This window comes from Salvelinus alpinus, chromosome 28 (genome assembly GCF_045679555.1).
Source record: "Salvelinus alpinus chromosome 28, SLU_Salpinus.1, whole genome shotgun sequence".
NCBI classification, from domain to species: domain Eukaryota; kingdom Metazoa; phylum Chordata; class Actinopteri; order Salmoniformes; family Salmonidae; genus Salvelinus; species Salvelinus alpinus.
In genome coordinates, this window is record NC_092113.1 from 7960435 (window position 1) to 7975493 (window position 15059).

The 15059-nt window shown below is 45.2% G+C and overlaps 2 protein-coding genes across 2 annotated transcripts in view; one reads left to right on the forward strand and one right to left on the reverse strand.

Annotated features, from left to right (window-relative positions):
- The first annotated feature begins 1127 nt into the window (after positions 1–1127).
- On the forward strand, positions 1128–11913 carry chdh (choline dehydrogenase). Its single transcript, XM_071371483.1, has 8 exons — positions 1128–1283; positions 1937–2709; positions 4505–4656; positions 4728–4857; positions 7794–7928; positions 8093–8235; positions 8824–8926; positions 9148–11913. Exons 2-8 carry the CDS (start codon positions 1959–1961, stop codon positions 9564–9566), a joined length of 1833 nt encoding a protein of 610 aa, XP_071227584.1. The 5' UTR covers positions 1128–1283; positions 1937–1958; the 3' UTR covers positions 9567–11913.
- The window catches only part of LOC139557110 (voltage-dependent L-type calcium channel subunit alpha-1D-like), a 92664-nt gene continuing 89205 nt past the window's right edge, over positions 11601–15059 (reverse strand). Inside the window, exons 47-51 of the mRNA XM_071371482.1 lie at positions 14860–15020; positions 14631–14755; positions 14327–14461; positions 13902–14087; positions 11601–13830 (exon numbers count right to left, since the gene is read on the reverse strand). Coding sequence (XP_071227583.1) covers positions 13543–13830; positions 13902–14087; positions 14327–14461; positions 14631–14755; positions 14860–15020 — 895 coding nt within the window. The 3' untranslated portion in view covers positions 11601–13542. The remainder of the gene's footprint in view (positions 13831–13901; positions 14088–14326; positions 14462–14630; positions 14756–14859; positions 15021–15059) is intronic.

Consider the following 15059-nt stretch of genomic DNA (forward strand, 5'->3'; position numbering starts at 1 on the left):
AAAAACATATTTTGGAAGCTATAGAAATGCATTTTAAAAAAATCTACATTCTTTTTTGACTAGTTTATTATATTACATACACCTTAATGCATACATTTAAATTATATTATGTGAGCTAAACATATATATATATATATAAAAACATTTTCCTTAAACAATTTTTGTTGTTGTTGAGAGTACAAATGTTACTGTCCTCACTCTGTCTATACTCCGATACACAGCATTCGCAATACAGATGATTGTGGTCTACAGGAAAAGGAGGACCGAGAACGCCCCCATTCTCATTCACAGAGCTGTAGTGGAGCAGGTTGAGAGCTTTAAGTTCCTTGGTGTCCATCACCAACAAACTAGAATGGTCCAAACACACCAAGACAGTCGTAAAGAGGGCACGACAAAGCCTATTCCCCCTCAGGAAACTAAAAAGATTTGGCATGGGTCCTCAGATCCTCAAAAGGTTCTACAGCTGCAACATCGAGAGAATCCTGACCCGGTTGCATCACTGCCTGGTACGGCAACTGCTCGGCCTCCGACCGCAAGGCACTACAGAGGGTTGTGCGTACGGCCCAGTACATCCCTGGGGCTAAGCTGCCTGCCATCCAGGACCTCTACACGAGGCGGTGTCAGAGGAAGGCCCTAAACATTGTCAAAAACCCCAGCCACCCCAGTCATAGACTGTTCTCTCTACTACTTCTCAACAGTTTTTACCCCCAAGCCATAAGACTCCTGAACAGGTATTAAAATGGCTACCCCCCGCCGCACCCCTATTTTTAGCTACTGCTACTCTCTGTTTATCATATTGGCATAGTCACTTTAACCATACCTACATGTACATACTACCTCAATCAGCCCGACTAACCGGTGCCTGTATATAGCCTTGCAACTGTTATAGCCTTGCTACTGTATATAGCCTCGCTACTGTTATTTTTCACTGTCTTTTTTACTGTTGTTTTTATTTCTTTACTTATCTATTGTTCACCTAATACCTTTTATTTTATTTAAAAAATTACACTGCTGGTTAGCGCCTGTAAGTAAGCATTTCACTGTAAGGTGAAACACCTGTTGTATTCGTCGCACGTGTCAAAAAACTTTAATTTGATTTGAGATGTTATATATGTTGTTGGGTAGGACAGACCATTGTGGGACCGTTACCACTTTGCTGTTCCCGGCGCGCATTGCAAGCCAAATCAAGCATCCCGTGGCAAGCAGACCGTAAACTCCGCCCTCTTGTCTCTGCAGAGTGTGACAGTGTTGAAAGATATAGGTCGATGCGATCAAGCATAACGGTAAGTAAACACGTTTTTTTCACCCGTTATTTCCATGTTTAACCACATAAAGTGGGCGAAGTTTAATGACACTTTGTGTTAACCACAACCACAGTTCGCAAACTTCTTCGCCGTTTTGTGAATTGCTGTGACCCCACTCCAAAGTTTTATTGTCTTATTGCCTGCATCTTTTAAAAATCATAACAGACACAAATGTGTTTTTACTGACACGTACAAAAAAACGTCATTGCAAAAAAATATAGTTGATGCAAACATTTCTCTCTTTTTTTTGAGAGATTAAAGTTATTTGCTATGTTGAAACTGAAACTCGAGAAGGAAGGCGTTAATTCCACCTATCTATAGCCCCTCCCAGTATAGTGCGTAAAGCCCATACATTATTCAACGAGACTAGGCAATATGATACAAGTAGGGTACTGTATCAAGTTTTAATTTGGTCATCTTGTTCCTAGAATCTCAAACTTGTGCGCATCATGTGACAGGCAGTGCATGGACTTTGAGTTGTGCTGTTTTTACAATATTTGTTCCACTAATCTTCTGTTTTCCAAGCATTTACATAATATCCTTGACCTCGGAAGTGATTTGCTTGAAATCATCTGTTATTTTTTTCCAAACACAACATCTAATATTTATTTTTGATGTATTTTATTGTGCAGGTGTGCCATCAGAGACATCAGGATGCTCTCTGCAGCTGCTTCAGGCAAAGTTGGGTTCAATATGGGGATGGGAGTGGGCAGGTGTGTGTCAGCCTGGTTAAGAGGGTCCCCCAATGCCCTGAACAGAAGGAGGGACTGGGACCCCTCTCCCAGGTACAGCACCACAGCAGCCAAACCCAGCACCACGTCCTTCAACTATGTCATCGTGGGCGCTGGCTCGGCGGGCTGCGTCCTGGCCAACCGTCTCACGGAGGATCCCCAGGAGTCAGTGCTCCTGCTGGAGGCCGGCCCTAAGGACAGGACCCTGGGCAACGTCCGTCTCTCCTGGAAGATCCACATGCCGGCCGCCCTCACCTACAACCTGTGTGACGACAAGGTCAACTGGTTCTACCACACCCTGCCCCAGGAGCACGTGAACAACCGGGTGATGTACTGGCCCCGCGGCAGGGTGTGGGGTGGCTCCTCCTCTCTCAACGCCATGGTGTACATCCGGGGCCACGGTGAGGACTACAACCGCTGGCAGAGGGAGGGGGCGGAGGGATGGGACTACGACCACTGCCTGCCATACTTCCGCAAGGCCCAGTGCCACGAGCTGGGAGGCGACCGGTACCGGGGAGGCAGCGGGCCCCTGCATGTGTCCCGGGGGAAGACGAACCACCCTCTACACCGGGCCTTCATAGAGGCTGGCCAGCAGGCTGGGTACCCCTTCACTAACGACATGAACGGCTTTCAGCAGGAGGGCTTGGGCTGGATGGACATGACCATCTATGAAGGTAGGGGATGAATTAAAGATATGCGCACATACACTGAGTGTACAAAACATGAGGAACACCTGCTATTTCCATGACAGACTGACCCGGTGAATTGAGGGGAATGCTATGATCCCGTATTGATGTCACTTGTTAAAGCCACTTCAATCCGTGTAGGTGAATGGGGGGGAGACGGGTTAAAGAATGATTATTAAGCCTTGAGACATGGATTGTGTGCGTGAATGGGCGAATGGGCAAGACAAAAGATTTAAGTGCCTTTGAACGGGGTATGGTGGTATGTGCCAGACGCACCAGTTTGTGTCAAGAACTGCACCGCTGCTCGGTTTCACGCTCAACAGTTTCCTGTGTGTATCAAGAATAGTCCACCACCCAAAGGACATCCAGCCAACTTGACACAGCGGTGGGAAGCATTGTAGTAAACATGGGCCAGCATCCCTGTGGAACGCTTTCGACACCTTGTAGAGTCCATGCCCTGACGAATTGAGGCCGTTTTAAGGGCATAAGGGGGTACAACTCAATATTAGGAAGTTTTTTTTAATATATTTTTTATTTTTTTTAATAGTTTTTTTAAATTTATTTTTTCACCTTTATTTAACCAGGTAGGCTAGTTGAGAACAAGTTCTCATTTGCAACTGCGACCTGGCCAAGATAAAGCATAGCAGTGTGAACAGACAACACAGAGTTACACATGGAGTAAACAATAAACAAGTCAATAACATGGTAGAAAAAAAAAAGAAAAAAAAGAGAATCTATATACAATGTGTGCAAAAGGCATGAGGTAGGCAATAAATCGAATAATTACAATTTAGCAGATTAACACTGGAGTGATAAATCATCAGATGATCATGTGCAAGAAGAGATACTGGTGTGCAAAAGAGCAGAAAAGTAAATAAATAAAAGCAGTATGGGGGGTGAGGTAGGTAAATTGGGTGGGTAGTTTACAGATGGACTATGTGCAGCGATCGGTTAGCTGCTCGGATAGCAGATTTTTAAAGTTGTTGAGGGAGATAAGTCTCCAACTTCAGAGATTTTTGCAATTCGTTCCAGTCGCAGGCAGCAGAGAACTGGAAGGAAAGGCGTCCAAATGAGGTTTTGGCTTTAGGGATGATCAGTGAGATACACCTGCTGGAGCGCGTGTTGCGGGTGGGTGTAGCCATCGTGACCAGTGAACTGAGATAAGGCGGCACTTTACCTAGCATAGCCTTGTAGATGACCTGGAGCCAGTGGGTCTGACGACGAACATGTAGCGAGGGCCAGCCGACTAGGGCATACAGGTCGCAGTGGTGGGTCGTATAAGGTGCTTTAGTAACAAAACGAATGGCACTGTGATAAACTGCATCCAGTTTGCTGAGTAGAGTATTGGAAGCTATTTTGTAGATGACATCGCCGAAGTCGAGGATCGGTAGGATAGTCAGTTTTACTAGGGTAAGTTTGGCGGCGTGAGTGAAGGAGGCTTTGTTGCGGAATAGAAAGCCGATTCTTGCTTTGATTTTGGATTGGAGATGTTTGATATGAGTCTGGAAGGAGAGTTTGCAGTCTAGCCAGACACCTAGGTACTTATAGATGTCCACATATTCTAGGTCGGAACCGTCCAGGGTGGTGATGCTAGTCGGGCGTGCGGGTGCAGGCAGCGAACGGTTGAAAAGCATGCATTTGGTTTTACTAGCTGTTCCTAATGTTTGTACGCTCAGTGTATGCACACGCCTCTATCTGTACAAGTAAAAGAAGTAGGGACAGACTTATCTCTTCATAATCTTCTTCTCATCCCCCTCTTTCTCCTACCCCCCCTGTCCCCAAGGTAAGAGGTGGAGCACAGCCAGTGCGTACCTGCGGCCGGTCCTTAACCGAGCCAACCTGAGGACAGAGGTGCAATGTCTGACCACCAGGATCCTGTTTGATGGGAGGAGAGCTGTGGGCGTGGAGTACACTCAGAACGGGGAGAAGAAGCAGGTAGGTCTTTGGGAAATTCAACAGCCTATATCCCCTCACATATATCTCTATTCATCTCTTCTCTCTCTCAGGTTTTTGCTGAAAAGGAGGTCATTCTCAGTGGTGGGGCCATCAACTCCCCACAGCTTCTCATGCTGTCGGGGGTGGGCAACGCTGATGACCTGAAACAGCTAGACATCCCTGTGGTCCAGCATCTACCAGGTGACCTAATGACCCCACCTGACCCCCATTGTCATCAAATAACATTTTGTCACATGCGCCAAGTACAACAGGTGTAGACTTGACCGTGAAATGCTTACTTACGAGCCCTTAACCAACAATGAAGAGTTAAAATGTAAGAAATTGTGCAAATAATAATAGTAACACAATAACAAAGCTATTTCTCTCAAAGCTATACAAGGAGTAACGATACTGAGTCAATGTACAAGTTAGTTGAGGTAATTTGTACAGTGCATTCGGAAAGTATTCAGACCCCTTGATTTTTTCGACATTTTGTTACGTTACATCTTTATTCTAAAATTGATGATTTTTTAAAAATGACAGCATCAAGTCTTCTTGGGTATGACGCTACAAGCTTGGCACACCTTTATTTGGGGAGTTTCTCCCATTCTTCTCTGCAGATCCTTTCAAGCTCTGTCAGGTTGGATGGGGAGCGTCGCTTCACAGCTATTTTCAGGTCTCTCCAGAGATGTTCGATCGGGTTCAAGTCCGGGATCTGGCTGGACCACTCAAGGACATTCAGAGGCTTGTCCCGAAGCCTCTCCTGCTTTGTCTTAGCTGAGTGCTTAGGGTCATTGTCCTGTTGGAAGGTGAATCTTTGCACCAGTCTGAGGTCCTGAGCGCTCTGGAGCAGGTTTTCATCATGGATCTCTCTGTACTTTGCTCCATTCATCTTTGCCTCGATCCTGACTAGTCTCCCAGTCTCTACTGCTGAAAAACATCCCCATAGCATGATGCTGCCACCACCATGCTTCACCGTAGGGATGATTCCAGGTTTCCTCCAGACGTTGACGCTTGGCATTCAATTTACCACAGGTGGACTCCAAGTTGTAGAAACATCTCAGGGATGATCAATGGAAACAGGATGCACCTGAGCTCAATTTCGACTCTCATAGCAAAGGGTCTGAATACTTATGTAAATAAGGTATTTCTGTTATTTATTTTTAATACATTTGCAAAAGAATGATAACCTGTTTTCACTTTGTCATTATGGGATATTGTGTGTAGATTGAGGAAAAATGAATATTTAATCCATTTTAGAATAAGGTTGTAACATAACAATATGTGGAAAAAGGGAAGGGGTCTGGAATACTTTCCAAATGCACTGTAGGTATGGGTAAAAGGGACTAGGCAATCAGGATAGATAATAAACACAGTAGCAAGCAGTGGTATGTGTGTTTCCAGTAGCTGTTGAAAAAGCAGCAGCTATTCTTTCTGGGGTCCACAAAACATAGAACATGAGAAAATACAGAACACTAATGGACAAGAACAGAAACAAATTTAAACTAAGTACACTACGACTAAAGAACAATATGATGCGATCGCCATCACACTGCACACTGCCCTATCCCATCTGGACAAGAGGAATACCTATGTAAGAATGCTGTTCATTGATTACAGCTCAGCATTCAACACCATAGTACCTTCCAATCTCATCATCAAGCTGGAGGCCCTAGGCCTCAACCCCGTCCTGTGCAATTGGGTCCTGGACTTTCTGACGTGCCGCCCCCAAGTGGTGAAGGTAAGAAACAACATTCCACCTCGCTGACCCTCAACACTGGTGCCCCACAAGGGTGCGTGCTCAGCCCCTTCCTGTACTCCCTGTTCACCCATGACTGCATGGCCATGGACGCCTCCAACTCAGTCATCAAGTTTGCAGACGACACAACAGTAGTGGGCTTGATTACCAACAACTACGAGACAGTCTGCAGGGAAGAGGTGAGGGCCCTCAGAGTGTGGTATCGGGAAAACAACCTCCCACTCAACGTCAACAAAACAAAGGAGATGATTGTGGACTTCAGGAAACAGCTTAGGGAGCACCCCCTATCCACATCGAAGGGACAGCAGTGGAGAAAGAGGAAAGTTTTAACTTCCTCGGCGTACACATCAACGACAAACTGAAATGGTCCACCCACATAGACTGTGTGGTGAAGGCGCAACAGGGCCTCTTCAACCACAGGAGGCTGAAGAAATTTGGCTTGTCACCAAAAACCCTGACAAACTTTTACAGATGCACAATCGAGAGCATCCTGTCGGGCTGTATCACAGTCTGATACAGCAACTGCTCCGCCCTCAACTGCAAGGCTCTCCAGAGGGTGGTGGGGTCTGCACAACGCATCACCGGGGGCAAACCACCTGCCCTCCATGACACCTACAGCACCCGATGTCACAGGAAGGTCAAAAAGATCATCAACCACCCGAGCCACTGCCATTTCACACCGTTATCATCCAGAAGGCGAGGTCAGTACAGGTGCATCATAGTTGGGACCGAGAGACTGAAGAACAGCTTCTATCTCAAGGCCATCAGACTGCTAAACAGCCATCACTAACTCAGAGGCTGCTGCCTACGTGGAGACCCAATCACTGGCCACTTGAACAAATGGATCACTAGTCACTTTAAATACCACTTTAATGTTTCCATACCCTACATTACTCATATCATATGTATATACTGTATTTTATACCATCTATTGCACCTTGACTATGCCGCTCAGCCATCGCTCATTCATATATGTACATATTCTCATTCACCCCTTTTAGATATGTGTGTATTAGGTAGTTGGGGAATTGTTAGATTACTTGTTAGATGTTACTGCGCTGTCGGAACCAGAAGCACAAGCATTTCGCTACACTCGCATTGACATCTGCTAACCGTGTGTACGGGACAAATGAGATTTGATTTGATTTGATGACTAAAGTCTGTTAAGTTTCATAGTAAGACATTCTCATTGAGGCAAGTTTCCAAAGAAGTCAGTTAGTTATATACAAATAATAAGGAGCCAGTGAAATGCATTAAAGCAGCTGTAACAAAGCTCAAGGACATTCACTAATGATTACATATACAGGGTGTGTGTGTGTGTTCAAGTTGTGGAGAGTATATCCTTACATAATGTTGACGTGTGTGTTCCTATCTGTAGGAGTGGGCAGTAATCTTCAGGACCACCTGGAGCTGTATGTTCAGCAGCAGTGCACTCAGCCCATCACCCTGTACAAGGCCCAGAAGCCTTTCCACATGGTCAAGATTGGCCTGGAGTGGCTCCTCCAATATACAGGTACAGCAAAGCTACACAAGTCAAGCAGGTACAAGGTCAAACAAGTACACAGGGTAAACACACCAGCGACGGTTCTGATGGCTCGTTTTTATTTTGTGAGAATGTAATTTCACTGGAATTGCGTCTAGCATCCAAATTGTTTAACCATGGCACCTGCCTCCCAGGATACGGGGCCACAGCCCACCTGGAGAGCGGGGGCTTCATCCGGAGCAGAGGAGGCGTGGCCCACCCCGACATCCAGTTCCACTTCCTGCCCTCGCAGGTCATCGACCACGGCCGTGTCGCCTCCAAGATAGAAGCTTATCAGGTAAGCTGTGTGTGTGGATGTGTGTTTTGGACATGTGTGTGTGTCCTTACACCCAATATCAGTTGAAGTGTGTGAGGAATTTTTGCAAGAACTTTATCACCAGGACTTGCATTTTATTGAACCTTTTCTATGTGCCTTTTTACCTAATTCAATCCACTGTTTTGAATGGGGGCAACAACGGCACACATGTAGTTTGAATAACCCAATTCCTCAGAATCTGTAGCCATTCCTATTGCAATTTTATATGGAAATGTTGGAAGTACTTAATCAACCGCTGCCTTCGGTCATAACGGACAATGTTATTGTCACATTGATGTTTCTAGAGACATTTTCTGAAGCTGTACCACTGCGCCTAGATGAGACATAATGATACTACAATAATTGACCATCTACTATAGTTTGTACAAGTTCACACTCGCATGTACTTAGGATTTCCCCATGAAGTAGCAATGAACCTTAACCTGTTAGCAGATCAGCTTGTGCTTTAAGCAAACTCATTATGTTTGTCGTCATGCTAAACCTGTCACGTCTCTGAAATATGAACTAATGTTGATACTGGAAACCGATTGGCCCGTTTTGATGTGACAGGTTCACGTGGGACCAATGAGAAGTACCAGTATTGGATGGTTAAAGCTGAAGAGCGCCAGCCCTCTAGATCACCCAATCATCCAGCCCAACTACCTCTCAACAGGTAAGTTCTGCCTTGCATACTGTCACCAGACCATGCCTAACAAAATTATCTGAATGGATTATTTCCCAGACCCAGATTAAGCCTATTCCCAAACTGAAAATCATGCTCAATGAAGAATCTCCATTGAAAATGCCTTTTTAGTCCAGGTGTAGTCTTAATCTGGTTCTGGGAAACAGGCCCTGTGTGGTTGATGACTTGTGTGTCTCCCCTCTCTGCCTCAGACACAGATGTATGGGAGTTCAGGGAGTGTGTCAAGCTTTCTCGGGAGATCTTCGCCCAGAAGGCCTTCGACCCATTCCGGGGGCCCGAGGTACAGCCAGGCCCTGAGTGTCAGTCAGACGCCGAGATTGATGCGTTTGTGCGTCACAAGGCAGACAGCGCCTACCATCCGTCCTGCACGTGTAAGATGGGTTCTCCATCTGACCCAATGGCGGTGGTGGACCCAGAGACGCGCGTGCTGGGCCTCGAGGGCCTCCGTGTGGTCGACGCCTCCATCATGCCCAGCGTCGTCAGCGGCAACCTCAACGCCCCCACCATTATGATCGCGGAGAAGGCTGCTGACATCATCAGAGGGCGACCGGCGCTCAGCGACCCCGGGGTGCCTGTGTACCAGCCTGGATCTCTAGAGACCCGGCGATGAGCTTCACACAGACGTGTGGAACCTGCAGCGTACCCATCTCCTAAGGCCCTGAACAGCCAGAGGTGGATGCTAGGTATTCATGTACACATCCGTCTGTCTTTACCGTCAAAGTTTCTATTTTTTATGATTGATATGTAAAAAAAAATAATATTATAATAAAAAAACGCAGCGTAAAAAGTACAGATAAGCCTTCCATTGTCTAACCCGTCCATTGGTGTAAAATTCTGGCAGAGCTTGTACCTTCAAGGTTCTCAGTGGCAGCTGATTTCTTTTTTCCGTTATTTAATACTCAGCATCATGAAGATGTAGTAGACTCCGTTGGAAGTCAATAAAGTGCCAAGGCATGCTAACCAACAGAAACTACAACACTGTTGATTGCAGTGTTCCCTACTTTCCTGATAATGCTGGTTTTCTGTCCAACGCCTCTCTTCATTTACAATGAGAGAGAGCTGGGAAGTCTGTTTAACTGCACCATTGACATTTAATATGAATAATAAATCAAGTAAATAATTCAATTTCTTTGTGGTAAACATTAGATAAAGGTAGTTACCTGAATTCAGAAACATTAATCAACCTTTGAAAGACTAAATCATTTCCCAGTGAGTTTCTGATGTGATTTGATCAAGTTCTCTGGGTATTATTCTTACATTTATGTTTACAATTATTTATAGATTTACATGAAGGATTTAAGCTTTTGATAGTCGCCTGAGTTGCCTTGCCAATCATGAAAGTGTCTTTGAAGTATGTTGTCTTGATTGAAGTGCCTTAAATGAAGTATGATACATCTTATGGTAATCTATTGATTATTATAAACTGGGTGGTTCGAGCCCTGAAAGCGGATTGGCTGACAGCCGTGGTATATCAGACCATATACCACAGGTATGACAAAACATGTATTTGTACTGCTCTAATTACGTTCATAACCAGTTCATAATAGCAATAAGGCACTTCGGGGGTTTGTGGTTTATGGCCAATATACCACGGCTAAAGGCTGTGTCCAGGCACTCAACGTTGCGTCATGCTTAAAGAACATCCCTTAGCCGTGGTATATTGGCCACATACCACACCCCCTTGTGCTTTATTGCTTAATTTGAGCAGAGCTGCAACAATGTTACAGCAGTATTCTCATATGCTTGCATAGTATTAACCCTTATGTTCATGCTAGCCTTAACAATGTGACTTCTCAGTCTTAGGGCTCTACTCAATCAGATCAGCTTTAACCGACATCCACATAGTTCTTTTGGCGGTGTCTGAGGTGGGACAGCGTTAGAGCTGTCGAATCCACAAGTGGCTCCCGGCTTTATACCTAAACCAGACATTGCCATTGGCCGCACAGTCACATTTAAGAGAAATCCCATGCAGCCTTGTTTACAAGTTCGAACACTGGAATGCGAGATGTAATCTCGGGCCTAGATTAAATCAGATCAAGCGTGAACCGGCGATAGCCAACACAGCGGATGTTTTGGCAGTGTCTGAGGTGTAACTGCGTTGGAGCTGTCAGATTGATGAGCAGCTGCTCTTGTGATCATTGTCACGAAGCGGAACCCGTCCCAGTTGCGTTAGAAGTTCAGAACCAGAAAATGTAGGCTATAAAGAAATAATGACGCTCAAGATGAAAATCATTAAACGAAATGAGGATTTCTATCAGGCTAATCCAGGTGTAGATTACATCTCACATTCCAGTGTTCAAACTTGTAAACAAGGCTGCATGAGATTTCTGTTAATGCGACTTCGTGCAACCAATAGCAATGTCTACTTTAGGTATAAAGGACCGCTGGTGGATTCGACATTTCTAACGCAGTTCCACCTCCAACATCGTCAAAACAACCACTAGGCGGATGTCGGGTAAAGTGGATCTGATTGAGTGGAGCCCTTGAGCTGATTGAATCTAGGACCTTACATGAACGCTTTCCACACCGATTTTAGCGCAGACTCAACAGCTGTGATTATGAAAATAATATTCTTTAGAAATCCTTGTAAGATTTGATTATTTTTCTAATTCCTGCCGGCTGAGTACGTAGAGCACAGATGCTGTCCTCTGGAGGCATTCAGTGCCGTGGAGTTTATTCAGTTGTGAACATTAGAAAATCCCCAGCAGTCCACTGTATTTCCAGGCAAATATTCAAGACACTAAAGCAAATGTGTAAAAAAAAAATACTAATTTGCTACAAAGTGGAATTAGCTGTAACATTAAGCAGGTAGAAATCTTCAAGTACAGTGAATCATTTTAACTGTCATTTACACATTCTGTACAGGTTTTAACATTACCATCAACATTTCAATGCATCTTTAAAACAGAAGTAGTCCAAAAAAATAAAGCTGTGAATTGCACAAGTTGTATAACAAACCTTTGCTGTTTCAAGGTTGTCTTTTTTTCAATCATTGGCATACAGTATAAATAAAGATGATTTTAATGGAATATACCGTCACGTATCACTTGGCAGGTCACCGATTCAAAGGTCTCAGTAACGACATACAAGGAAAAGTACAGTCTCACCATCTTAATTACATTTGAAATATACTTGAACCAGTGATAACTTCTAACGCAGTGGGTATTGTTACCACTATGTCAGGATTTTAACCCCATTCGTCAAAACACCCAGAGAGTGGCCGTCACTATTGGCGGCCATCTTAAAATGCCCTCCACCATTCATGTGTTGAACTGAGAGCGTTGTTCTGTGTCGAGAGAAAGCTGCTAGTTATGCTGAGGAAACCCTAGTAGTTGTAAACAATACTCCATTGGCAAGGAATTTACATTTCGTGACGCCATTTCACAAAGATCCCTGACGTCTAGGTCAACATAAACCCGGGTCACAAGTTTGGGAAAACGCATTTTAATTGTACAGCTTTATTGGCAATAGCTGTGTCTTTTAAAGCATATATTTTCTCTTTTGGTGTTTTTTGAAAGAGCACTTTCGTTGGGAGGACAGAAACACATTTCCATGATAGTACCAAGTTGTCCTTATGTATGCCCTTCAGAAGCTGCTTTTATCCAAAGTGTCTTAGTCATTGCGTGCATACATTTTACGTATGGGTGATCCTGGGAATCAAACCCACTAACCTGGCGTTACTATTTTTTTTTCTGTTGGCAGTGAGCTAAGCTGGTAAATGGCAAACCCTATTTCTGTATAAACATACTGTACGTGCACTTCAGGTAAAGTATTCAACATGATTCCCCTTAAAGTAGTGAAAAAAAGGCTAAACATAAAATATAATTTCATATTCATTCCAAATAAAACGATACTTATCTATTTCATAGGCATGGGGAATATGTTATACCTGTAACGATCCATAAATAACTACATATAAAGTATCTCTTTCAAATAATCAATTTTTCTTAGAGGGTTTAAAATACATCTACAACTTAATAGATTTTCCTTTCATTAAAATATTATGGCTGCTAAGTCATCCCTGAAGATTGATTGGTTGGGCAGGAGTGAGTGTGATATTGGAGTACACCGTTTTCTCATGTTGGTTGGTCACAGTTTCAAAATGCGGTCTGTAAAATGGCCGCCACTCGCCGTCTATGATTGACTACTCTTAGTATCTTTGTGCAGACGGTAAGGCAAACGGGAGGCAGGGGGGATATGGCTGAGGACTGGAACTTAATTTCACTGATATGTGATTTCTGTATGAAGTCGTGAGGAGGAAACCCAACATTACTGCATCCCCTTTGGGACAACCCCCTCTTTCACTCTCTGTTTCATTGGGTGCTGCAAAACAGACGGAGAGGAAGGGGCGGGACTTCTCTGAAGTTGGATCTTTGGCGTGCCACTCCATCCCTCCACTCCTCTCCAGCTGGCAGTGTTTTCATCCATCCATTCATTCCACAGAAAGAAAGGCACTTTGTTCTCTTGTTTGTATGGTTGTTGGCTGCATCCAAGAGGCACATCGCTCCCTATATAGTGCACTAGAAGCACACTGTAGGGAATAGGGTGCCATGTCAGACGCAGCTTGTGTCTAGTGTGAGTGACTGCTATAGGGTGCTGATGCATATCATCTCATCAGTCAGATCCTCCTCGTATTTCCCGCGCGTGTCCGGCTCCTCATCGCTGTAGTCCTCGAGATTGCGCTCCCTGAGGCTCGTGGAAGTCACTGTGTCCGTTGCCCCCGCCCCATTACCCATACTGCCGTTCAGCAGGTTGCTGGCGGCACTCTCCATCTCGTCGATGGTCATCTCGCAGGCGTCCGCGATCTCGTGCTTGGTCGCCGACACAAACTTGGGGTCCTTGGCGTATTTCCCCAGTCCTTCTGAAATCAACACCTGAAACAGAGGGAAAATTAATCATTCAATCAATCAAAGTGTGTGTGTGTGTGTGTGTCAAGGCTACTCACAGCCTCCACTAGGCTGTTAGCACTGCCTCTGTTCTGGTGGTACTGCCTGCGGTATTCTGGTGGGATCTGGAGCTGTGAGGGGGAGTAGGTACGGCTTAGGGGGGCTTCTGGGGCGTCAGTATACCAGGTGCTCCTTCTCACAGAGCCAGGGGTGCTGCTCACACTGCTCAGCCCACGCCAGTCCACCTGGATAAATACAGACACATGAATCCACACATGTACAGGATCTCTCAATACACTCAGCCATTGTTTACCACACACCAACACACGCACACACACACACACACACACACACACACACACACACACACACACACACACACACACACACACACACACACACACACACACACACACACACACACACACACACACACACACACACACACACACACACACACACACACACACACACACACACACACCTGGATGAGGGGTGTGTAGTAATGGGAGTGGTCCCTGCTGCTGGGGGAGACGGGGGGCGTGGCCCAGGAGCGTAGAGAGCGTGATGGAGAGAGACGCTGGACTCTGCTGGAGTCCAGGCCAGCCACCGCCATCACCTTGACAACAGATTAATGGGGTTAAAGGGGGTCAAACCATACCTTTATTCTATTGCCTAAATGAAGACTGGTACATATTGTATGTGTAGTGAGTCCTGCCTTGCATATTTCGGTGCATATACCGGTAAGCATCAGTTTGGTTGTGTGTGTCTGGTTCAGTGGTACCTACCTGCTGCTGCAGCAGATGCAGGGGTAGAGCTGTTCGAAGGGGAATGGAAGGGGTCAAGGGGATGTCATCGTCTTGGCTGCTTTGTTTCCGCAGACAATGAAAGTTGAATGAGGGTCGGTGGAGGGCTAGAGGTTCAAACACAAGAGAGACCCTTTTTTGTTACATGGGTCGTAATTACAAGTGTTACATCATCCTCTTTATCAGCCAATCAGTGACCAAGGAACCTCACCCTGGGGTGTAGAGGGGAGCAACCTTTGCTTCGGCGACCACCCACCATCCTGGTAAACGGATTGCTGGTGGTCATCATAGACACTGTCCGGTTGATGGTAATCCCTGGACGCCTCTGTGTCAAAGTTAGTTTGATGGTCTCGATACTCCTTACGGGACATCCTGAACAACAACATCATCAATAAACAACCACCTTTGTCA